The sequence below is a fragment of the Medicago sativa genome, chromosome 2, assembly GCF_051527215.1.
Source record: "Medicago sativa cultivar Bolivia chromosome 2, Bolivia_mono, whole genome shotgun sequence".
Taxonomy (NCBI): Eukaryota; Viridiplantae; Streptophyta; class Magnoliopsida; order Fabales; family Fabaceae; genus Medicago; species Medicago sativa.
In genome coordinates, this window is record NC_140750.1 from 35465356 (window position 1) to 35491127 (window position 25772).

General features: G+C 36.1%; 1 protein-coding gene, 1 long non-coding RNA gene and 1 pseudogene across 2 annotated transcripts; all 3 read right to left on the bottom strand.

Moving 5' to 3' along the window:
* Nucleotides 1–2448: 2448 nt before the first annotated feature.
* Nucleotides 2449–15251, bottom strand: LOC146946558 (uncharacterized; annotated as a pseudogene).
* A 240-nt stretch (nucleotides 15252–15491) lies between these two features.
* Nucleotides 15492–17953, bottom strand: LOC146946559 (uncharacterized). The gene is made up of 2 exons (XR_015028259.1): nucleotides 17677–17953; nucleotides 15492–15782 (listed from the first exon to the last, which is right to left on the bottom strand). It is a non-coding gene; the product is annotated as an uncharacterized LOC146946559 (long non-coding RNA).
* Nucleotides 17954–19203: 1250 nt separating this feature from the next.
* On the bottom strand, nucleotides 19204–24846 carry LOC146946560 (uncharacterized). The gene is made up of 7 exons (XM_085748248.1): nucleotides 24770–24846; nucleotides 24560–24681; nucleotides 24396–24480; nucleotides 24018–24152; nucleotides 23762–23879; nucleotides 23448–23673; nucleotides 19204–19367 (listed from the first exon to the last, which is right to left on the bottom strand). The coding sequence occupies exons 1-7, from the start codon at nucleotides 24844–24846 to the stop codon at nucleotides 19204–19206; spliced, it is 927 nt and encodes a 308-aa protein (XP_085604374.1).
* Between the last annotated feature and the right edge of the window lie 926 nt (nucleotides 24847–25772).

Here is a 25772-nt window from a genome sequence, read left to right on the forward strand (position 1 = left end):
TGTTGTTCAGGCTCTATCTTGTTAGAAAAATGAAAAAAAGTGGACAATCGAACTCTCTAAACTTGATGTGGGGTATGAGTCCTAGAAGGCCTTGAAGGCTCATGCCCTGGTAGACTTCGTAACAGAAATGACATCATCCCACTGTTGGATTGTGTACAACGACGGATCGTCGAACGTCAAGAGATGTGGAGCTGTGATCTTATTGTAAAAGGATGAAGGCCTCGAAATCCAAGTTTCCCTTCACTTCAATTTCATGACTACCAATAACTAGCCGGAATAGGAAGCGGTGTCTAGCCGGACTCCAACTTGCCGCATAAATTGGAGCTCAAAAGATATTGTTTAAGTCCGACTCAAAGATGATGATTTCTAAAACTCAACGGAGAATACTAGGCTAGGGGTCCGATGATGCAAGGATACTTGCGCCTTGTTAAATAAATCAGCAAAAAATTCCAGGTGGTAACGTTCGAACACCTGTGACAAGAACCTTAAGGTCGATGAACTTTCTATGCTAGAAAGTTCTAAGATGGTTATTTATGAGACCCTCTAAAATCCCAGGGTGGAGAATTGCATAGCAGAGGTCCATGAAGGGGAAATACAAACTCCCACCAACTGGATGACCCAGCTGTCGAAATATCTTCGAGATAGTACCTTACCTTACCCATTGATGGTCAGAATTGCAAGTGTACCAATCGTTAACCAAGTAATAAAGTCATACGTAGAGTATCGTATCCACATGGATTTTCCTTTCGTCTAAACAATTCGTGTTACTTATTTTTATAAATTTGACAGTATAAAAGTTATGGGTTAAAAAGACTTGCAATTTTTATCTGTTTGCAACAGAGCAAGTTTACCTGTTTTGGTTGCAGAAAAGTAAGCAGCGGTTAGGATTCTTCGAATCCCCTCTGTATATATGTTGTTGGATAATAAGTTATAGTATGTCACGTTTATTTATATTAGGTAGACTATGCAAGTGATGAGGCTGTTGGGACGTTACTAAGCTACTTTGGTCTATCCCTCCGATGGCTAACTGCACCTGCTGATCGCAGGTGATCCTTTATGTGCGGGGTCTTGTTAATTCAAAGGTAATTGAAACATAAACTTAAATTGGCTTTCCAGTGTTTCCCAAGGCAATGAAGGCCAAGGTTCCCTTAGGTCTGCCCATCTATGAATCTTAGGACACTCTTAACACACTCTCTCTACGCTTTCTTAGTAGTTCTACAAACGAGCATCCCTAATCTACGTCTACCTTACTAAGGGTTTCAAGACAATGGTTCTATTAGGTTGCAGTTTATTTCGGACAACTAGGTACTTGTTTCCCTAATTACTAACCAGTTAATTCCTAGGTTCGGTAAGGCACAACCTGACTCAAAGGGTTTTAGCCATTAAGTACCTACGTCTAGGGTCAACAATTTCTATGGTATCTTTGGCTAGTTAATAATTACTTACTTCCTAGACAGATAGTTATCAGTAAAGGGATATAAATATCAAGATATAAACATCCAGTTAGTGATAGCAATATTATGCCCTGTCACAACCTAAGTACCCAATCTAGGGTTGCACCTCTCACAGAAATAAAATAATAATCTAATAAAACTTAATAGCGAACAAAAGAATAAATAAACAAATAAACGACATATTACATTAAATAAATATCCAACAAAAATATACAGAGGTTCATCTTAGAACTCTAACCTAAAAATATTTAGTTACACATGGTAACTAAAAACAAATAACTAAAGATAAAAACATTCCCTAGAAAATCAAGGAGAAGATATATTCTCTCCTGAAGCTCCAAAGTAGCCTTCCTCTTGAATTGCCACAGTTCTGAGCAAAAAATTATGACTGAGTTTGGGCTACAAACGCAGGCTTTACCCACAAAAAACGTAAAATTACGCCTGCGCCCCACATTTTAATATGCTTGAGGCGCATAGCATATGCTTAAGGCACATATTGCCTTTAAGCAATGCTTAAGGTGCATATTGCATGCCCTATAGGAGCATGGTAATGCAATTACATGCCCTAGGCGCATGCTTATGTGCTTCCGGGCCCAATTTCTTTGATCTTCGTCGTTTTTAGGTCTTCGTCTTCAAATAACTTGCCTCGGAACTTGGAAACAGAATTCCTTCCTATGTAAAGTCTCTTGAGGCTCTTGAATCTTCATTCTTTGTCTTCCCAAAGTATTGACAATTCTTCAGTTGTTCTTGATTTACCGATTTGCATGACTTCTTCGTGAATTACTTCAAAAACCCTTAAAATTGCTATGTTTCGGGAAAACTAGAATTACAGACTCAAATATAGAAAACATTACAAAAGTCCCAAAATTGTAGGCAATCGTTCTAAAATGCAATCTATGATTTAGTATCCCAAAACATTTAATACTATTCAAAACTCAGTATTTATCCACCTACGATCAGTACCAACTTCTTCACCCACTTTGCAAACCATATCCTAGATAAAACACTCCTTGCCTTCTGCAGGAATCAAAGACATAACATAATCATTCACTTTTTCAACCAAATCAAATGTTGGTGCTAGAACCACTCTGTTTTGGAAAAAACTAATGTCTTGCATGCCTTCAATTAGGGAAGGGTAAGTGGACGAAACAATATCAGCCACGAGGTTTCCATAGTGATGAATGCAAATATCATCAGGAATTTCAACCACCGCGTCACCATCATTGTCACAACCTAATTTTCCATCCCCAATGGCAAGAATCCACTTGGCAATTTTTTTTTAGAGATTCATTGTTTGAAGCATCATCCGATAATTGCAATCTCCTGTTTCTTGTCAACCTCAATACTTTGCACTCATGCCACAATGGAGAAGAATTAGTAGTTGCATGAACAATTATCAGCAACACCTTGTTAGCATAAGAAAGGTGTTGTACAATGCCTCCGAGGTTTTGATGATAACAAAGTATTGAAGAACAATTGGATATACTAATATTTGTTCAAGTGTGCAGGATCATCTAATATATCCATCAAAGTATTGAATATCTATTAAAACATCAAAAGCACAAGAGAAACTCAAAAGACTATGGTAGAAGATCTGAAGAAAGGTCAACCAAAAGTCCACACATTGGATCAGAAGAAAAGGACGCCTCTCAGAAGCTGAAGAGATCATCAAGCTCAAAAGACCTAGCCAGACACATAAGACCCCATCAAACTTGGAAGACCTTCAGACTTCATAAGCACCTGAGGGATCCAGACTCCACGTCAGATTTATCGTCTTCTATAGATGTCCACATCAAAGGATTTGAGCACAATTTTGTCTTCTTCTGACTAGGGATGGGCAAAGTTCAGTTCTGACTTTGAACTGTGTTTGAACCAAACTAAACTGTAAAACAATTCATTTGAACTGAACCGCACCATAATGAAACAATTTAAGCCAAACTAAACTGGTCTTAAAAATTGTGAACTGTTTCATAAAAAACAAAAACAACAGGATTTTTACACTTCCTCTATCGGATGCATATAAAATCCAGGTAACGAATTGAAAACCAGGTAAATCCTGTTTCATCTGATTTTGAGTCATTTGAATTCCAGCGATAGGGGTTTTAACATGCCCAAATTTGATAATGCTCTGTTGTTGTAGCTAATTTCATATTCATATGTTTTGGAGTAATTTGAGTTCCTGCAATTGAATTAATTAACTTATTTGACACAATTTTATGAATTGATTTTGAATGATTTGGAATTCCTTGTTGTAGTAAACACTTATATTTTATATGCCTGTTACAGTTGCTATAAGTTGTAGTCAAAACCAAACTGTAAAGGTTGCTAAAAGTTACGAAGCTTGGATTGAAGCTTTAGTAGTGAGTTTTTGGTTCAATTTGGGTTCAACAGTTCAGTTCATAACTTTTACATAGTGGTTCAGCTCAATAGTAGATTGGTTCAGTTTGGTTCAGTATTTCGGTTCAGTTTTTGGTTTTTTTGCCCACCCCTACTTCTGACCACATGTATAAAAAGACAAAGAACTTCAAGGGCAATAAGAATGAGCAGATACTTCATGTTTCAATAGAGCTGAGATCCTCTCCATTTGCTACAATAAATGGCAATGTTCATTACTATAGTTTTGGTGTATAAATGTCTAATTAATGTCTAAAAATATGTGTATCTATATCATATATTTACACCAAAACTATAGTAATGAACATTGCCATTTATTGTAACAAATGGAGAGGATCTCAACTCGTTTCAGCAAAGCATTTTCGAATGACGATCCAACAAAATTATCCATATTAGGCAATGGCTCAACGTCCTTAATTTAAAGCTTCTCAAAGACTCTTAATGCGCTGACACACTTATCCAATGTCTCTCAAATCCCTGCCTATATAAGGAAGACCATGAAGAAAATTTACAAGACTCTGCTATTTTTACCGTGTCATTACTCTGCCAAATCAAATAGCGTAAAAGCACTTAGGATTTTCGTTTCAACTTTTGTATCTTAGAAATCATAGAAGTCTTAAAGAGTTTGTTCAAAGATTGTTTAGATTACACCAACATTTTGTATATCCGGTGTAAAAACAAGTTTGTTTATATTTGCGGCAAACAAATACAAGTCTCTTGCTTGTGAAGCTTGAGCATCATAAGTCTCTTGGTCAAAACTTGAGCACTAGAAATCTCTTAGAGTTACCCTTTGAGCATTTGAAGTTTCTTGCCTGTGTGCTTGAGCATTAGAAGTCTCTTGAGGTTGTCCTTGAGCAGTGGAAGTCTCTTGGTAGAGACCTTGAGCATAAAAGTCTCTTGAAAGGATGCCTGAGCATTGGGAAGTCTCTTGGAAGAGTCCTTGAGCAATTGTAATCAATAGTGATTATAGTGAAATCCCTTAGAAGTGCAAGGGGATTGAACTACTCCTGTGTTATGGGAGGAACCAATATAAATTGCTTATAATCTTTTATCTCTGTGTTTTTGTTTTATCCGTTGCACTCAAACTTTGAGTCGGACTCTGAACCATCAGATTCTGACAAGTATCAAACACTCATAAAAAGAACCAGAAAAAGCCAACACAATTCAACCCCCCTATTTTGTTTTTCTCACCTTTAGACCTCCCCTCAGAACAACATGCAAAATTTGTCTAAAATCATCTCCAAACACAATTGTTTTACCACCAAAAGGAGTATCTTCAGAACCTATTAACCACCAAACACAAATTATCAACCATGGTGCTTCATCCCAAATTATCACCACCAGACACAATTGTTTTACCACCTATTAACCATGGGTGCTTCATCCCAAATTATCAAACTCGTCATTATCAACAAAGCTGCTTTTTTACCTCCCTTTTCAATTCGACAACATGATTCTTTAGATATATCCAAAGGAATGGTGAACTATGAATGTGCAATTCGACCTCTAGGAAGAAGAATCAAATCAATTCCACTTGATCCAATGTTTATTACAATTTTGCCTTCATAACGAAGGCGAAAGGACAACGCCTTCCACAAATAAGTCTTCCCATAGCCATCAACAAAAAACATGAAACCAAGATTATTCTCAACAGCACGGACAATGTCAGCATATGCTTGCAATTGCTTTGCGTTCAAAGTAGAAAAACATTGATTATGACTAACCAACATCTCATCGCAATCATATGATAACTAGTTAATCCACAACAAATTATCATATAAATATGAAGGGGCATCTGTTAACTTCAGCATGCATTCCTAAAGAGCTAATGCTTTTCGATTTGGATGTAGAAACTCATTAATTTCTTTTAAACAAATTTGTTTTAATTCTTCCGGTGGAATGATTAAATCTACAAAAATAATACAAAAAAAGATTAAAACATACAACAATCACTAAAGCCCAATAAATAAATAAAAATGAATACTACCACAAACCTGGTAATTTCAACACCTGACATCTATCATGCAAAATTCCATCAGCTAAATTCTCCCAAGTACTCTCTTAGACCTTCAAAAGATCACTCATGGAATTACACACCAACAAATCATCAAAAATCATATGAAGGGTGCAACCACTTGCAAGAATGGCTATCTCGTTGATAGCATCATTGAATTATCGATCATCAGCTGACAATCCCAAGGCAACACATGCCTCATGGTAAGTATAAAAACATGACCCTCAACAGTTTGAATATCTTCAAAGCTTGTACAACTAACCTGAACATTGAGCAACAATCTCATATAATACAACTCTCGGCAACTCAGAGGAACATAGTTCAACCTTCCAACCAATTGACCTTGTTGTCGTGGCTTCCGTTTGCGCTTACTTGGGTCATATGTAAACATCCCTGGAAATTGAATGTAAGTCAAGGAACGACCAACATCATAACAGAGATTGACTTCCATCCTAGCAAGAAACATATTTTTTTAGTCCTATTTGAATGTAAGAAAGTATCTAAACTGGATCTATCATTGAAAACAACCCTCTGGTCACCTTTCATGTGAAACGTTAGACGCTGAATAGAAGGCATACGACTATGGATAGGGAAAGAAAATATCCTCCAAATGGACTCGGAAGGGGACAAATATCTGCAATCGTAGTACTACTGAATTTCATCAACATACTCATCATCACCTTGATGAAGAGTAGTAGTAACCCTATCAACACCCATAGTAATATACTTGAACAAATATTTAATGCAATTCGACTTGTTGAAATACTCAATATTTACATGTGAATGATACTTCATGATAAACTTAGGGTTGTAGGGTACCACACTCCGATTATACAACTCGAATCATTTTTTATTAACAGTAACCCCGAGGTTACGACGTCTATATATCTGATAACTAGCCTCATCAAAAGATGTACGATTAATAACTTTTATAAGGTAAAATTTTGAACATCGACGATCCTTCATGCAAGGTGAATTAGGTCAAGAAAAGCCATATGGACCATGAATCATAAAACTTGTAACAGCTGAATAAAGTTTTGGAAACCTATGTTGAGCAGGCAATTCGGTGCACATTACTAAGTTAATAGACGCTGGAGATTCTAACTTATTACAATGATCCAATCAAAGAAGAATATGAGCATGCATCAAACCCCTCTTTTGAAATTAAATAGTATACACGCTTGTAAAAAAACGCAAAAGGATACACTTAGAATCAATAATCAAAAATTTATATGCAAATAAAACAAATACACAAAAGTCAACCCACTTGCCATAATTTTCCCAAAAAAAATTCCATTCTTGAAATCAACCATCATCTCCTCGAGTTTGATATGGAAATCCCGACAACTAATATCTAGCTTGTATGTAGCAAAATTTCCACTTCTAGATAGACGATGACAAATCTTAGCCCATTTAGGATTACAGGTGAATGTTAAAAATAGGTCAGGATACCCATATCTTTTGTATAAGGTCGTTGCATCCTGAAATTATTGAACATATATCTCTTACAGCCAGTAAAAGAAGCTGGCAAAACAACCCGAGATCCAACCGAAGAGGCGTCAACGTCACCAGGATTAACAACCTCTTCAATACCAGTTGAATACTTATAGTTAAATACTTATAAAAATTTAACCTTAAGACCGAGTTATCTAGCCGAGTTATTCGGTTTAATCTGATTCAGTCATGCGGTTCAACTAGTGACCAAGTGGTTCGACCATTGAATCGTTGACCCAGTACACCTGCCGAGTCAATGACCAAGCCAAGTTTTAAAACTATGTGTAGTACCCCAATTTTATCCAGACAAATTACAAAATTTCCAAACTAATAATAAGTTTTAATATTATCATGTTTTTTTTCATTGTTGTTAATTTCCTCATAAAAAAACTAAAAAATGTGTAGTTATAATTAATGTTTGATTACCAAAACGTAATATAAAAAAACAAAAAAATACAAAATGATGTTTGAAACAAATTATAAAAAAAAGGATAACAAATTCGTGACAAGATCCTTTGTTATTTCAATTCATAACCAATTTGCTTTTCATCCTTTGATTACACAAGTTTAATCCATTTTCCAAAAGACACATCACATGAGCATGAAAGTATGCATACAAGTAGACTAGTGACTGTAACACCCTATTTCTATTAAGCGGTAAAACGCGCGAATACATCAGAAATATTCTAGAAATAGATGTTACGTCTCAAAATAAAACCAACTAATATCATGCATATATATAATATTTCAACGGTCACAGCGGAATTCAAATCATAAACTTCAACATATACATGCCATGGTCAAATATATCCTAATATGAAAATACTCCAAGTCCGACAAGTGGACAATAGCAACAACATAGCAACAAAATCCAAAAACAACAAATAGACGCTAAGCCTAATCAGAGCCTAGATACTATGACACTGACACGACAATGGAGAAAGCTCCCGTCGTCCAAACATCCAACAAGCAAACTCACCAAGCGTCTAGTCCTGCACAACGTCTACCCATCCATACAGACAGGTAGGCGGTCGAAACCACTGGGGTAAGTATTACATTAATCATAATCAAATCATAATAGAAGATGTACAAATATAAAAGAGTTCATAGGTATTCGCATACATGTCCAACATCAACATTCAATCATACAAGCAATACAAGTCCAAACTTACCACCCATCATTAACAATCACAAACACAACCATCTGACAATTAAATTTATGCAATGCGCCTAGACTTGACACATATATGCATGTGGTACCAGATCAACAACAATAGATGCCACCAAAACATCTAAGTAAGAGTACACCTCCTCTTACTATGTAAAAGTACACCTCCTTTTACATTTCAACAACAACAACAACATGGTGTTATGCATGGACATATAGCAATGACTCGATAATGCACAACTCCAACATAACAACTATCAACAACAATGTAAAAGTACACCTCCCTTTACATTTCAACAACTCAACAACATTGCATTATCAAGAATCATGCCCATACATTCAACAATCACATCTCACATAAAATTCATCAACATTCATCAACATCGATTTACAATTCATTTCCATTTACATCACATAATTCAAGTAAAATGGAATAACACAACAATTTATGACAACATCATTCTCAACCTTCCACAATCATTCAAACACAATTGTTTAATCATATGTGACCATTCACAAAAGATTCGTAAGGTTTTAGTTCATCAAGATTCATTTCTACTAAGTTCGTCTCCAAAAATCACCGTTTAAAAATACTAGAAGTTATGAACCAAAACCAACTCTACAAGCTCAATTGCCTATGCCATGTATTCTCACAAGTCACTAATAGGTGCAGTAGAGGATACATAAGCATTTCATCGGCTAAAAACGACGAATTCAAGAAAAACTCAAAGTTCGTCTCACTTTTTCACTTTTCACAAAATTTTCCATTTTCAAAGCAAAACAAGTTCAAACTTGATAGAACCAATCACATCCATTTTTAAAAATCATATAAACAATATAAAACTCTAATCCCACTTCAATTTTCGGAGAAAACGAGTTTTTGGAAAAATTGACGTTTGGACCATTTTTACAAAAGTTAGACGATTTTCATAAATTCAAGTCCAAACCAACTCAAATCTTGTTCCAGTAGGATTAAAGGTGTAAACAGGTGTTAATTAAGTAAACATTTTAGAAGTATTGGATTGGTCCCCAAAGCTCAAAACAATCAAAACAGAAAACTGTTTCTGGGCAATTTCGCTATTAGCGAAATCTGCGCTATTAGCGAAATTCCCAGACAATTTCGCTATTAGCGAAATTTTCGCTATTAGTGAAACTTGTCCAGACAGTTTCGCTATTAGCGCCGTTCTTGCGAAATTTCTCAGAAGTTTCGGGTTTTTACACCATTTTTGCCAAAATCCCAATTTTCAAACCCCCAACTCCCAAATCAACTTCCAGAAAGTGTTTATGGGTCAAAACAGGTTCAATACACTTAAACAAACATGATTCAAGCATTAAGAACAACAACATAGCTCATTTCATCAAATTCACGAAATTCTTTCAAAACACCAACATAACCACAAATCTCCTCATGAATCCATAAACAACGATTCCAGTTACACAATTTTGATTCCAACAGTTCAACAATCATCAACAACAACTAATGAACACAAATTCATGCACAATTCAACATCACAACCTCATTTTTCATCAAAATTGCTCAAGAACACAATATACCCACAAATGCACATTTCAACATGTTAATTCACATACTAACATGCAATTATCATACCATTCATGTTCTCAATCATAACAACAACAATTATGCACGAATTCAGAGCAATTAGATTCAATTTATATATTTCATAAAAATGGGTTTAAATGAAAAATGATGAAATTATGATCAAAAACTAACCCCCTTACCTCTAACACCAAGAATCTTTAATTCAAGCCTCAATTTAGCTCCTAGATGATGAATCCCCTCCTCTAGCTCTAGCCCTTGATCATGTTCTACTCTCTAGCTTCTATCTCTTCTCTTCCCAAATGAAATGAAATGTGAAATGTTGTGAAACCTAATTTTCACCAACAACTAGAGTTTATATATGTGCTCTATTCAATTGGGCTTATCTCTCAAACCTTAATGGGCCTAACCCATTTCTATTCTAACACCCAAAATGTCACTACTCACTTAATGGTAAATTACAACACTAACGGTCACTTACCGGTAAATAAAATAATTACTACACTCTCTCTAGTAACTTGGTAAAATAATACTCTTACTAACACTCAAAATAATAATCCTCAACCAAAATTACAAAATTACCCCTACTCTCAAAATGACCAAAATGCCCCTAAGTCCAAAATGACTAAAATACCCTTCTACACCGAATTCTACAATTCCCAACCAAAAATACACACAGATGCAAATAATCACATAATAGCACACATAACACACATAAATAAATAATAAAATAAATCTAGCGAAAATCGGGCTGTTACAACTCTCCCCCACTAAAAAGAATTTTCGCCCTCGAAAATTACCTGAAGAAAACAACTCTGGATACGCAACCCTCATCCTACTCTCCGATTCCCAAGTGGCACTCTCACCGGTTGGTCCAACCCAAATCACTTTAACCAAAACGACCTCCTTGCCACGCAAACGCTTCACTTCACGATCCTCAATCCTAACCGGCCAAGTCTCAACGGTCAAATTATCCCTTACTTCCAAATCATCCACTTGAATCACATGGGACGCATCATACACATACTTCCTCAACTGAGACACATGAAACACATCATGAAGATTCGACAAAGATGGCGGTAACGCAATCCGATACGCTACAACCCCTACCTTCTCAACAATCTCAAAAGGTCCAACAAAACGAGGAGTCAACTTCCGACACTTCAAAGGACGTCCCACACCAGTTACAAGATTCACTCTCAAAAACACATGAGCACCAACCTGAAACTCGATGTCTTTCCTGCTCTTATCGTGATAACTCTTCTGCCTACTCTGAGACGCTCTCATCTTCTCTTGAATCATCTTAACCTTCTTGGTCGTCTCTTGCACGACTTCCGGTCCTAACAAAGCACTTTCTCCTGACTCATACCAACACAAAGGAGTTTTACACCTCCAACCATACAAAGCCTCAAACGGTGCCATCCCGATACTAGAATGAAAACTGTTGTTGTAAGTAAATTCAATCAACGGTAAACATTCAATCCAACTGACACCTTGCTCCAACACACAAGCTCTCAACAAATCTTCCAAACTTTGAATAGTCCTCTCCGTCTGACCATCAGTCTGGGGATGATACGCAGAACTCAACCTCAACTTAGTTCCCAAAGCATCTTGCAAACTCTCCCAAAACTTAGAAGTAAACCTCGGATCCCGATCCGTCACAATACTAGAATGAACACCATGCAATCTAACAATCTGCTCAATGTAGATCTCAGCCAACTTAGCCACAGACATACCGGTCTTAATAGGAACAAAATGTGCCGACTTCGTCAACCGATCAACAATCACCCAAATAGAATCAAAACCATTAGCAGTCTTCGGCAAAGCTCCAACAAAGTCCATTGATATACTATCCCACTTCCACTATGGCACGAACAACGGTTGCATCAAACCTGACGGCTTCTGATGTTCAATCTTAGACTTCTGACAAACCAAACAAGCATACACAAACTCTGCAACATCCTTCTTCATTCCAGGCCACCAAAACAACCTCTTCGAATCCTGATACATATTAGTCGCTCCGGGATGAATACTCAAACTACTTATGTGACCTTCTTCCAAAATCTGCCTCTTAAGCTCAAGAACACTTGACACACAAACACGATCACGAAACATCAAAACACCATTCTCATCCAACCTGAAATCTCCACCCTTACCTTGGTTAACCAACACCACACGATCAACAAGTTCCAAATCTTCCTTCTGACCATTCTTGATCTCCTCCAGAATATTACTTGTCAACTTCAACATTCCCAACCTCACACCATCCGGTGTCAATTCACTAACCAAACTCAAATCTCGAAACTGCTCAATCAACTCTAACTCTTTCACCATCAAAGCAGACATATGCAACGATTTCCTACTCAAAGCATCAGCAACAACATTGGCCTTTCCAGGATGATAACTCAATTGGAAATCAAAATCCTTAAGATACTCCAACCATCTCCTCTGCCTCATATTCAACTCCTTCTGGTCAAACAAATACTTCAAACTCTTGTGGTCACTGAACACCTCAAACTTAGAACCATACAGATAATGCCTCCAAATCTTCAACACATACACAACGGCCGCTAATTCCAAATTATGAGTCGGATAGTTCTTCTCATGCACTTTCAACTGCCTCGAAGCATAAGCCACAACCTGACGATTCTGCATAAGCACACCACCAAGACCCATCTTAGAAGCATCACAATACACCACAAACGATTCCTTTGGATTCGGCAAAATCAACACTGGAGCTGACGTCAACCTCTTCTTCAACTCTTGGAAACTCTTCTCACACTTAGCATCCCAAACATAAGTTTGTCCTTTCCGAGTCAACTGCGTCAATGGCAACGCCAACTTAGAGAATCCTTCAATGAACCTCCGATAATAACCTGTCAATCCAAGAAAGCTTCTAACTTCAAAAACAGACTTAGGTGATTCCCACTACAACACTGCATCAACCTTCGACGGATCCACCGCAATGCCACCTTTAGAAATCACATGACCATGGAAACTCACTTCCCGCAACCAAAACTCACACTTGGACAACTTAGCAAACAACTTCTTCTCTTTCAAAACTCCCAACACAATCCTCAAATGCTCGGCATGCTCTTCTTCAGACTTAGAATACACCAAAATATCATCTATAAACACCACCACAAAACGATCCAGAAAAGGATGAAATATTCTATTCATGTACTCCATGAAGACACCTGGCGCATTAGATACTCCAAATGGCATCACAGAATACTCATAGTGTCCATACCTCGTTCTGAACGCAGTTTTGGATATATCTTCTGCCTTTACTCTAATCTGATGATATCCTGACCTCAAATCAATCTTACTGAACACTTCTGCACCAACCAACTGATCCATCAAATCGTCAATTCTCAAAAGCGGATACCGATTCTTTATTGTCACCTTGTTCAACTGCCGATAATCCACACACAATCTCATACTACCATTCTTCTTCTTAACCAACAACACAGGAGCTCCCCACGGCGAAACACTTGGCCTGATAAACTGTTTCTCAAGCAACTCTTCCAACTGCTTCTTCAACTCACCCAACTCTAATGCAGACATCTGATACGGCGCAATCGAAATAGGACTCGTTCCAGGCACCAAATCAATTGCAAACTCAACTCCCCTCTCCGACGGTAACTTGGTAATGTCGTCCGGAAAAACTTCTGGAAACTCTTGCACTACAGGCAAATCACCAACTCCTTTCTCACTACTCTCCTTCAAGGAAGCAAACGTCATGAATACACTAGCTTCACCATCCAAAGACTTCTTCACTTGCTCCGCGGTCAAGAACCTTCTACCTTCCTCCACTACCGGCTTAGAAAACGTTACACTCTTGGTCAAACAATTAATGTTAACACCAAAAGACAACATTCAATCTATACCAAAAATAACGTCCATATGCTTCAACGGAAGACACACAAGATCCAACTCAAAATCAACATTGCCAAAACTAACAGGACACTTAGCACACACTAAAGAAGTAGTCACCGATCCACTAGCTGGGGTATCGATAACCATCCCACGAGACAACGGAGTCACAACCAAACCCAAACGCTCAACACAACTAACCGCGATAAAAGAATGAGTAGCACCAGTATCAATAATTGCAATCAAAGGAGTACTATTGATAAAACACATACCTCAGATGAGATTATCCGGATGCTCCACCTCTTCCGCATTCAATGCAAACACCTTTCCCGCTGCCTTCTTCGGCTTGGTACACTTAGTACTGATATGCCCTTTCTCACCACAATTGTAGCAAGTGATCTCCTTCTCCACATAAGTACACTCATAAGCCTTATGACCCGCCTTTCCACACTTGTAACAACTATCACCTTTCTTGCAATCATTAGCAAAATGACCCAAAGTGCCACACTTGAAGCACCTCACCTCAGCAACATTCACCTTAGAACCTCCACCACCTTCTCTCTTCTTGCCTTTGTCTTTGTTGTACGGCTTCCCAAATCCATGACTCTTTCCTTTCTTCTCATTCTGAGCCTTGTAGTGATTAACCTTAGCTCTTCCAGCATCATCAAACATACGACACTTATGCACCAAAGTATCAAAATCACGGATCTCCTGAACACACATATACTGGTAGATGTCGGGCCTCAAGCCGCTCTCGAACTTCACACACTTGGAAATCATAGCATCCTCCGCATTGATGTACGGACAAAACCTCGAAAGCTCCTCAAACATCGCCGCATATTCAGCTACCGAACGGTTCTCTTGCTTCAAGTTCAAGAATTTCACTTCCTTCTTGGTCCTCAAATCCTCAAGAAAGTACTTCCTCAAAAACTCAGTCTTGAACCTAGCCCAAGTCACAGCTCCACCAGCCTCAAGTCTTCCCTTAGCATTGGTCCACCAATACTCAGCCTCCTCAGCAAGCATGTGAGTAGCCAACCTGACCTTCTGGTCCTCACTAGTCACCATAGCACGAAAGATCCTCTCCATGTCTTGCACCCACTTCTGAGCTCCATCCGGGTCATACCTACCCTTGAACGTCGGCGGACTGTTTCGCAAGAAACGATCCAACCTCCGCTCCTCCGCCTCACCAGGATCACGATGACCAGCTGCCGCCTGCTCATTAACCAGAGCCAACACCTGAGCCACTGAAGTCAAAGCCTGAGCAATCGCTCCATCATCTCTACTGCCAGCCATCTCACTTCTACACACAACCAACCAACAGATAAGAACAACAACACAACAACACAAGACAAGTACCGAAGGTAACTCATTACCATTCGCAAACTAACAGGGTAAAACAACAAACACTACTCTACTAGTCTAGACAAGACTGACCACGACTCTGATACCAACTTGTAACACCCTATTTCTATTAAGCGGTAAAACGCGCGAATACATCAGAAATATTCTAGAAATAGATGCTACGTCTCAAAATAAAACCAACTAATATCATGCATATATATAATATTTCAACGGTCACAGCGGAATTCAAATCATAAACTTCAGCATATACATGCCATGGTCAAATATATCCTCATATGAAAATACTCCAAGTCCGACAAGTGGACAATAGCAACAACATAGCAACAGAATTCAAAAATAACAAATAGACGCTAAGCCTAATCAGAGCCTAGATACTACGACACTGACACGACAACGGAGAAAGCTCCCGTCGTCCAAACATCCAACAAGCAAACTCACCAAGCGTCTAGTCCTGCACAACGTCTACCCATCCATACAGACAGGTAGGCGGTCGAAACCACTGGGGGTAAGTATTACATTAATCATAATCAAATCATAATAGACAGATGTACAAATATAAAAGAGTTCATAGGTATTCGCATACATGTCCAACATCAACATTCAATCATACAAGCAAACCACCCATCATTAACAATCACAAACACAACCATCTGACAATTAAATTTATGCAATGCGCCTAGACTTGACACATATATGCATGTGGTACCAGATCAACAACAATAGATGCCACCAAAACATCTAAGTAAGAGTACATCTCCTCTTACTATGTAAAAGTACACCTCCTTTTACATTTCAACAACAACAACAACAACATGGTATGATGCATGGACATATAGCAATGACTCGATAATGCACAACTCCAACATAACAACTATCAACAACAAAGTAAAAGTACACCTCCCTTTACATTTCAACAACTCAACAACATTGCATTATCAAGAATCATGCCCATACATTCAACAATCACATCTCACATAAAATTCATCAACATTCATCAACATCGATTTACAATTCATTTCCATTTACAACACATAATTCAAGTAAAATGGAATAACACAACAATTTATGACAACATCATTCTCAACCTTCCACAATCATTCAAACACAATTATTTAATCATATGTGACCATTCACAAAAGATTCGTAAGGTTTTAGTTCATCAAGATTCATTTCTACTAAGTTCGTCTCCAAAAGTCACCGTTTAAAAATACTAGAAGTTATGAACCAAAACCAACTCTACAAGCTCAATTGCCTATGCCATGTATTCTCACAAGTCACTAATAGGTGCAATAGAGGATACATAAGCATTTCATCGGCCAAAAACGACGAATTCAAGAAAAACTCAAAGTTTGTCTCACTTTTTCACTTTTCACAAAATTTTCCATTTTCAAAGCAAAACAAGTTCAAACTTGATAAAACCAATCACATCCATTTTTAAAAATCATAAAAGCAATATACAACTCTAATCCCACTTCAATTTCCGGAGAAAACGAGTTTTTGGAAAAATTGACGTTTGGACCGTTTTTACAAAAGTTAGACGATTTTCATAAATTCAAGTCCAAACCAACTCAAATCTTGTTCCAGTAGGATTAAAGGTGTAAACATGTGTTAATTAAGTCCAAAGAAACATTTTAGAAGTATTGGATTGGTCCCCCAAAGCTCAAAACAGAAAACTGTTTCTGGGCAATTTCGCTATTAGCGAAATCTGCGCTATTAGCGAAATTCCCAGACAATTTCGCTATTAGCTAAATTTTCGCTATTAGCGAAACTTGTCCAGACAGTTTCGCTATTAGCGCCGTTCTTGCGAAATTTCTCAGAAGTTTCGGGTTTTTACACCATTTTTGCCCAAAATCCCAATTTTCAAACCCCCAACTCCCAAATCAACTTCCAGAAAGTGTTTATGGGTCAAAACAGGTTCAATACACTTAAACAAACATGATTCAAGCATTAAGAACAACAACATAGCTCATTTCATCAAATTCAAGAAATTCTTTCAAAACACCAACATAACCACAAATCTCCTCATGAATCCATAAACAACGATTCCAGTTACACAATTTTGATTCCAACAGTTTAACAATCATCAACAACAACTAATGAACACAAATTCATGCACAATTCAACATCACAACCTCATTTTTCATCAAAATTGCTCAAGAACACAATATACCCACAAATGCACATTTCAACATGTTAATTCACATACTAACATGCAATTATCATACCATTCATGTTCTCAATCATAACAACAACAATTATGCACGAATTCAGAGCAATTAGATTCAATTTATCAATTTCATAAAAATGGGTTTAAATGAAAAATGATGAAATTATGATCAAAAACTAACCCCCTTACCTCTAACACCAAGAATCTTTAATTCAAGCCTCAATTTAGCTCCTAGATGATGAATCCCCTCCTCTAGCTCTAGCCCTTGATCTTGTTCTACTCTCTAGCTTCTATCTCTTCTCTTCCCAAATGAAATGAAATGTGAAATGTTGTGAAACCTAATTTTCACCAACAACTAGAGTTTATATATGTGCTCTATTCAATTGGGCTTATCTCTCAAACCTTAATGGGCCTAACCCATTTCTATTCTAACACCCAAAATGTCACTACTCACTTAATGGTAAATTACAACACTAACGGTCACTTACCGGTAAATAAAATAATTACTACACTCTCTCTAGTAACTTGGTAAAATAATACTCTTACTAACACTCAAAATAATAATCATCAACCAAAATTACAAAATTACCCCTACTCTCAAAATGACCAAAATGCCCCTAAGTCCAAAATGACTAAAATACCCTTCTACACCGAATTCTACAATTCCCAACCAAAAATACACACAGATGCAAATAATCACATAATAGCACACACAACACACATAAATAAATAATAAATAAATCTAGCGAAAATCGGGCTGTTACAGTGACCAAGCCAACTCTTTAATATGCATATACATTTTTCTCACTTTGCATCCAACAGTATTTCATCATGCTCAAAACAGTGGCCTGATCATCCATCTTTTCTTTTAGGTTCAATATTTGTTTCTATTTTACTTTTATCTTCATCAAGTGGGCAAGAAATCTAACCAATTGCACAATACAGCTACACAATCCCAAAATTTCAGCGATACAATCTTGAAATCAAAGCAAAAATAGTAACAAATATTATCTAAAGCATGCCCATCCACGTAAACTTCTTGCAAGTTGCTTTCTTATCTTTAATGCATTTGATTCTTCGCCTTGCACTGCACAGACAAGCAATTCCACTAGTTTGAAAAATGGAGTTTTCTAGCCCTGCACTACAAAGAAAAATGGTTCTAAGATAAGGCTAGCTTGAGGCATGAAGATTCACACTACAATTATCAAATATTTGGTATGAAAGAGTTGACATTCATTTCAATTTTTTATTTTCATTTTTCTGTCAAATTTACCCTATAAATAGGGATGCTCTTTCACACGAAAAACAGGATAGTAAATTTGGCTTTTGAACATAAAAAATAGAGTTTAAAATCAAATCAGATTGAGTGATAATCAAAGCAAGGAAAAGAGATTTTTCATACCTTCCTCTTTGCCCTTCAAGAGGTAAATCTTTCCTCTTGTATCTATCTTTTTTACTGGTGATTGTCATTGTCATGTTGTTATTCTTTGTTGTTCAATTTTGAATCGTATTTCTACAATTTTAAAATGTCAGTAAATGAATATACATGATGACTGAAACAATGGTAGTAATAATAATAATAATAATAATAATAATAATGAATGATAATAATAGTAATAACAACAAAAGAAATAAGGAAATCGTAAAGGAAGAAGAGTAAAGAGAGGCTACCATCGTCGTCATCGTTAACGACACTGTGCACTGCTCATGTTTGTACTACACACTATCGCCCATCTCTCCCATTTGCACCATGGACGGCCTCACATCTCTTTGATCTCTTCCTTTCTCTTGCGAATTCTCGCCGCTCCTTACCTCTCTAGATGAGGGTTTTAATAGCAAAACTGAATTATCATGGTTTCCAAGAGCAATGATATAAAACCCTATAGAATCATAAAAATAACAAAAATTGTTTGATAAAACAAATCGCATGACATTAAATTTAAAATCAAGAGCAATGAAATAAAACCCCTACAGTGGATACGGTCATAAAAATCTAATCACGTACATATTAATTGGGTATTTAATGAGTCATGATCCTCCCAATTTTCAATCTCCTTGATGGAATCCACTTGTTGTACGATTTACAATCAACATACTTTTGTGTATCTAGATATATATACATATATTTTTGTAATTGATAAAATCCTAATTTTTGCTTAAAACCATACGATATTATTGACATTTGACTTACATAAATTAAATCATTGAAAAGATAACATAACTGATAATTTTGAATACATAATATCAAGTATAAAAAAACTAATTCCCCAAGTCAAATCCATGGAATTCAATTAATTTCTTCCATTCATAAAAAAACATTAGTAAAAATTCCATTTAAAATAACCAACGCTCCTGATTTAAAAAAAAATTCAATTAGTTTAAAATAAAGTATATTTTAAATTACCATAAGAGTCAAAGAAAATGAAGTATCTAATAAACTTCTGTCACAACCATCCTTTGGACCAAACCATCAAACACAGTAATAGAAATATCAAGTGAGATGATACAAATAGCACATAGTTCATAATTCATATTCATATATTACACAACCAACGTTATATAGAACAACAACATCATATAACCACCGTTACAGTCACCACACGGTTCCAACAGAAGTCTATTAGACAAACTTGACTTAAAGCCCACATAAACAACAACAATGGAGCAAAACCTTAGTTCACAAAAGTCCATAATATATTAACACTTCCAACAAATTAACTACTTTACACAAACAAACCAAGCATAAAACCCAACATTAAACGATAATTATACAATAAAGATGTCTGCAGATTTTTAGTTCTTCACATCTTCAACGAAAGGATCATCGGAAACTTGGTTAAAGAGACTAAGAAGTTTACGCTTGGCAAATATTCTCTTTGATTTTTGATGCGGAACAACTTCGGTGGAAGCAGGGTACAAACAACACGTTTCTTGCCAAAATAACACCTTAGAGGCCCAACACAGCTGGATACATTTGATAAAGAAATAGGCATGTCTTGCAACGTAATTGTGTCGATAAATGATGACTGAAACTTGAATTGCAAAATAAAGATACAAACATATTTAGACCTACAACCAGAACTATTACTTATTACCAAGAAGTTCAATACAACACCACAAACCTTAGTGGGAGTATAATTATTTCCCTCCTTTTCGAAAGACTATATGAGACCAACATCATTAGAAACATGAACAACATCAAAAAAATGGTTTAGGGAAAATCTGGATGAGGGAAGTTTCTTCACAATGAACATAAAGTTCTTACCATTGAAAGTCTTCAATCGAGCATGAGTAAAATAAATTTTTGTTCCTGCACATAAATAACATACAATATAAGATCTATGAAGAGGAATATAGAAGAAATAATGGCCAAAATAACATAACTCACCAAAACATACGAGTTCATGGAAGTGATGCCAAGAAGCAAATGATCAAAAACTTGAAAATTAACACCACTTCCATCCTCAACAGAGACATCAAACTTAAGCATAACCAACAAACATAACATTAGTCAACTACAATAAATAGTTCAATACTCAACTAAAGGAAAAAATGCATAGGGAATAAATTACTTTGGAATAACATTGAACATGGTACGATGACAGACATCACATATTTAGAAGCCAAGCTCATTGCTTAGAAACAATCACAAATATGGTACCATCATTTATCAACCTGGAAAAACCTTTGATATTTGCACAAACAACAAAAGGACCAACATCAGTCATTGCCAACAATTCATCTATCTCCTTCCTCATATACATCCTATCAAAAGCACATGAACTTGAGTTTCTCTTTTGCAAATTTTGCGTAAACTTCTTTTGAAATAATCTACCTATTTAATAGGTGATATTTGTTAGACTTAATATTTTTCAATGTGCTTTAAATGTGCAAAATGAATTTGACTTGGTTTTAGCATGTGTTATTCGGTTTTCCTGAAAAGAGTAACTGAAACTTGCTCCATCCTACAAATATTTTCATGGGTTTTTTATCATTAATAATTAATATATATTATTGTCTTTTATGAGGAGAACGGTTATCTAATGGGGTTTTTTGTTTTCTTTATAAACGTAGAAACTTTGCTTTTCACTGTACGTAGAAAACATATACTCTTCCTTTCTTCCTTCAATTTTATAAAAAATCAAAGTGTCTTGAGTTATCTGAGCCTGTGTATTTCTCGTATCCTGATAGCCTCGGTACGATTACCACCGAGATGAACCTGTTGTATTCTGGGGGAGTTGCGCAATTCTGCGGATAATTCCTTAGTCCAATGACATAGTCACGCCTCAGGTTTTACGTTTTATTTTCTTGTTTTGCAGGTTGTTATCCTTCAGTCATCCGCGAACAACAGTAGAGACAATTGAGGAGCTACAACAGGTCCATATACACTCTGGTGTAGATGGGAATGAGGATATTTATGGTTTGGTTACTTTGAGGACCAATCGAGGGCACTTGTGTTTCGAACGCCTATCAATAGTTGGGGATTGCTTCTCGGGTAGAAGGTACTCGTACCACCAGACATGGTGAGCCTGCCAAAACTAGAGTACCTATGATAAGGTAGTGCGATCATACTAGAATGATTGGAGTCTAAGCATAGCTTGTTCAAAGTACTAATAATCATGATATATTTGCTGAAACGGCCTTATGCTCATTAGAGTGGAATCTCCATGGAGTAGTAAATTGTGAAAAGACAATAAACTAGAGTCGAGAGAAAAATCAAAAGGAATCATGCATGTGTCACTTTGAATGTCAAACTATTAATTCTAATTTAACCTTATAAAAAATTGGTTATATGCTTTGTGATTATTGTAACACAGTGGATGAAAAGGAGAATATTATCTCTATATAATTATCATATTATCTTGAAGTGTGTGTGTGTGTGTGTGTGTGTGTGTGTGTATTATTTACATTTTTTCTTATGTAATAAATCACTTGGAAAACTTGTGTACAAGTAATTCACCCTTCTTTGTTTGTTTTTGTATCTCGTTGTTTTTATTTTTGGTATGTTCGGACGTTTTTGTAGATGATATCCGGAGGACACCTAGCTCATTTGGGGACCCGTAGGATCGAGTTCATTGAGGACCCGTTGAATGAGGTTTGGGAAATAATATGGCAACCCAAACGTTGTACTTTACCGGTCTTGTTCGTATTACTACGGGACTTGATGGCCAGCCGACTAGATCTATTGTTACTCATGAGATCATAGAAATAATTTTACCATTCTAGAGGTTGTACTTAGTTCTTCATGACATGGGTGCTAACCCACACGGACCAGAGCCACAGGAGCCTTTTGGTCCCCATGTTGATAATCCCGCTGGAGTTGCTAATCATGGAGTGGGAGGAGACATTGCACCTGAGGAGGTTGATCCAGATGAGTACCTTGAAGATGGAGAGTTCATTAATAGCCATGTTTAGATATGACTTCTTACGTGCGAGAAGGAGTTTAAGAGTGCTAATTAGTTTGTTGTGTACGTAATGTCTCTTAAAACTCTATTTTATTATGGTAGCCGATATATTAGAACTGATGTAGCATGACTGATGTATTATGTCTCTAGTTAGATGGTAACTATGTTTTGTTAATATTAGGTCTCATGAAGACTTGTGGATCACTGTAAAATATTCTATATGATGTCTTTAAAATATATTATGACTTATGTGTCCTATTTATATTTCGTATTTTATTTAGTAGAAATTCCTTTAAGAAAATAAAATGATAAAAATAATGTTCAAGAAAAAAATAATTAATTGAGACGTAGATGAAAATAATATTATTTTGACACGCCCTTATTTTTTTATGCGATTGTATTTTATTTTGACGCGTCTTATCGAGTGGATTAAAAATAGGGGCGTTGCATAACTTGTTTAAAATTTCCTTCCACACTGGCATCAGAGGCCTCAACATTATGTGTAACACACTTAATAAATAGAAAAAAATAAAAATAATTTCACATTATACATACAACAAACAAAGATATAAAATTTTGCATTATTCTCATCCTTGATAGGTGTGTAATCAAGCCCATCCAAAACAAAACACTCAATGACAGATTGGTCCTTACAAACCCTCTTCACCCGGAACGAACCATCAAAGATGGAACTGGCAATATATGATTTCTCGACCTTGAAAAGAATCTCCATTCCCTTCAATACGACTATCTCATGGGGATAAACACCAGAGCCTTCAACCTACAAAACAAAAATGATAAGGAATTTCATAAAACAATTACCAAATTTCCCAACTTAAATTCGTCGAGATAAAAATGGCACAACAAACCTTAGCACTAGACACCAACATAGAACACTGCCTATCAACCAAATAATGAACATCATTATCAAAGAGAACAAAGACAACATCATCAGTGTCATTTTCAACAATCAACTTCAACTTATACCTGGAAAACCATAATCCTAATAATCAGAAAAATAATAATAATAATAATAATAATAATAATAATAATAATAATAATAATAATAATAATAATAATAAGATTTAACATAAAATAAAACCAATAGCAATAACCACAATTTGCCTAGGAACCATGTGGAAAACATGTTTCACATAACCCTTACAATAGTAAGAGCCAGAATCTAGAGTCACTTCCTTGTGATACTTACACGTAGGATACCACCACTCATCTCCTTCAACAGATCCACTCACAATGGCACTTACAATAAACACACCGTCATCAACATACTCATTCAACTTAGAAAGAGTTTTTTTGGATACATACTCAAAAACTCATCCTCAAGAGATGGTGTTGATCGTCCACTCATTAAATGCACATGGTTAGATGACTGAACCACAATATCAGGTATCGTGGTTGAAATAAACAACGTAGGAAAACAAAGATAAATTTTTTATAACACTTACGAAATATGCAACTATATAAAACTCGACATCAACATACCCATTCTCCAAGGACAAAGTTTTAGGTACTTCTGGATCAAGGAAAATTCTAGTTGCACTCTTAACGATTTGAAGAGAAACCTTATCTACATCAACCCAAGGGATTTTATATTAGCATGAAATGCTAAATATATTAAAACCGAATTTTAGATATACAAAACATACCTCTAAATATCTTAATCTTGACAAACTGTATAATCAACACCACCAATCCATCCAACTTTTCATCAATCAAGCACTTCAAAAGATAAACATACTCACCAAACAAAGCACACTCAACCTTACCACTACAAAAAAATACAAAGACGAGAAAACTTATTCAACCACACAAAACAGATAAAAATTAATCAAAACCAAAGCACCAAAACAAAACACCATACCCGATCAGTCATCTCAACAACAATCATCTTAATCACTTTGCCACCCCTAACATATTCCCTCTCTTCTGACATTCTAGTAATCAGCCCAATAACATCTTCTCATAATTAACACACAAAAGGAAATCACCCTAAATAAAATAAAACAAAAAAACGACCAATCCAGAACAATAATTAATAAACCTTATTAACCAAGTACTCGTATTCAACAAAATGACCGCATACATCAACAATAGGACTAAACAAAAACCCATACTTCGGAATCAAAATGCTTGTGCATGATTGAACTTTGGTTTTCATCTGGAAAAATATCTTGTAGGGATGAAGAGCTAGACGATAAGCTCCAGAGCTTGGAGCCACATAGAAAAATAACATCATGTACGCCTCACCTTCTTTAAGGTTCCTCTGGAAAACATACAACAACTGTTTTCTGATAGTTGCATGTATCTTCGATTCCTATAACATAACCAACCAAACATATAAAATAACTATGACTACATTTCATAAAGATAAAATCATAAAAAACAATGTTAAAATATTGTGAACCAATATACAACAAAACACCTTGTCATCAATAAGCACCATTTCTTGCGAATTAGTCTCCCCTGGCTTCAAAAAGGATGAAACATCCCCTGTCAAACAGTTCTACTTTACCGAGAAGGAGCGAATAAGGTCCACTCTGACTGTAAGGATATACTCTGACAAATTCTTCTCCATGGACCCATAACAGACGGTATGGATTACACGACGTCTAGTTTTCCTAGAATATTGTTATGTTGTTGGTGTCTTTAAAAAGATAAGAATTTATATTATATTTGCTATTTGTTAGTTTTTTTTTTTTTTACAAAATATTGTTAGGTTGTTTATAATTTGAAATTCACAAACATCTAATTTTTATACTTTTAATCAAAATCAAATTTTCATAAAAAAACACTTTCATAATTTACAATTGTTAGCACAATAAAAAGAGCGGAAAAACAAACACGTGAGTGTCCGTCTTT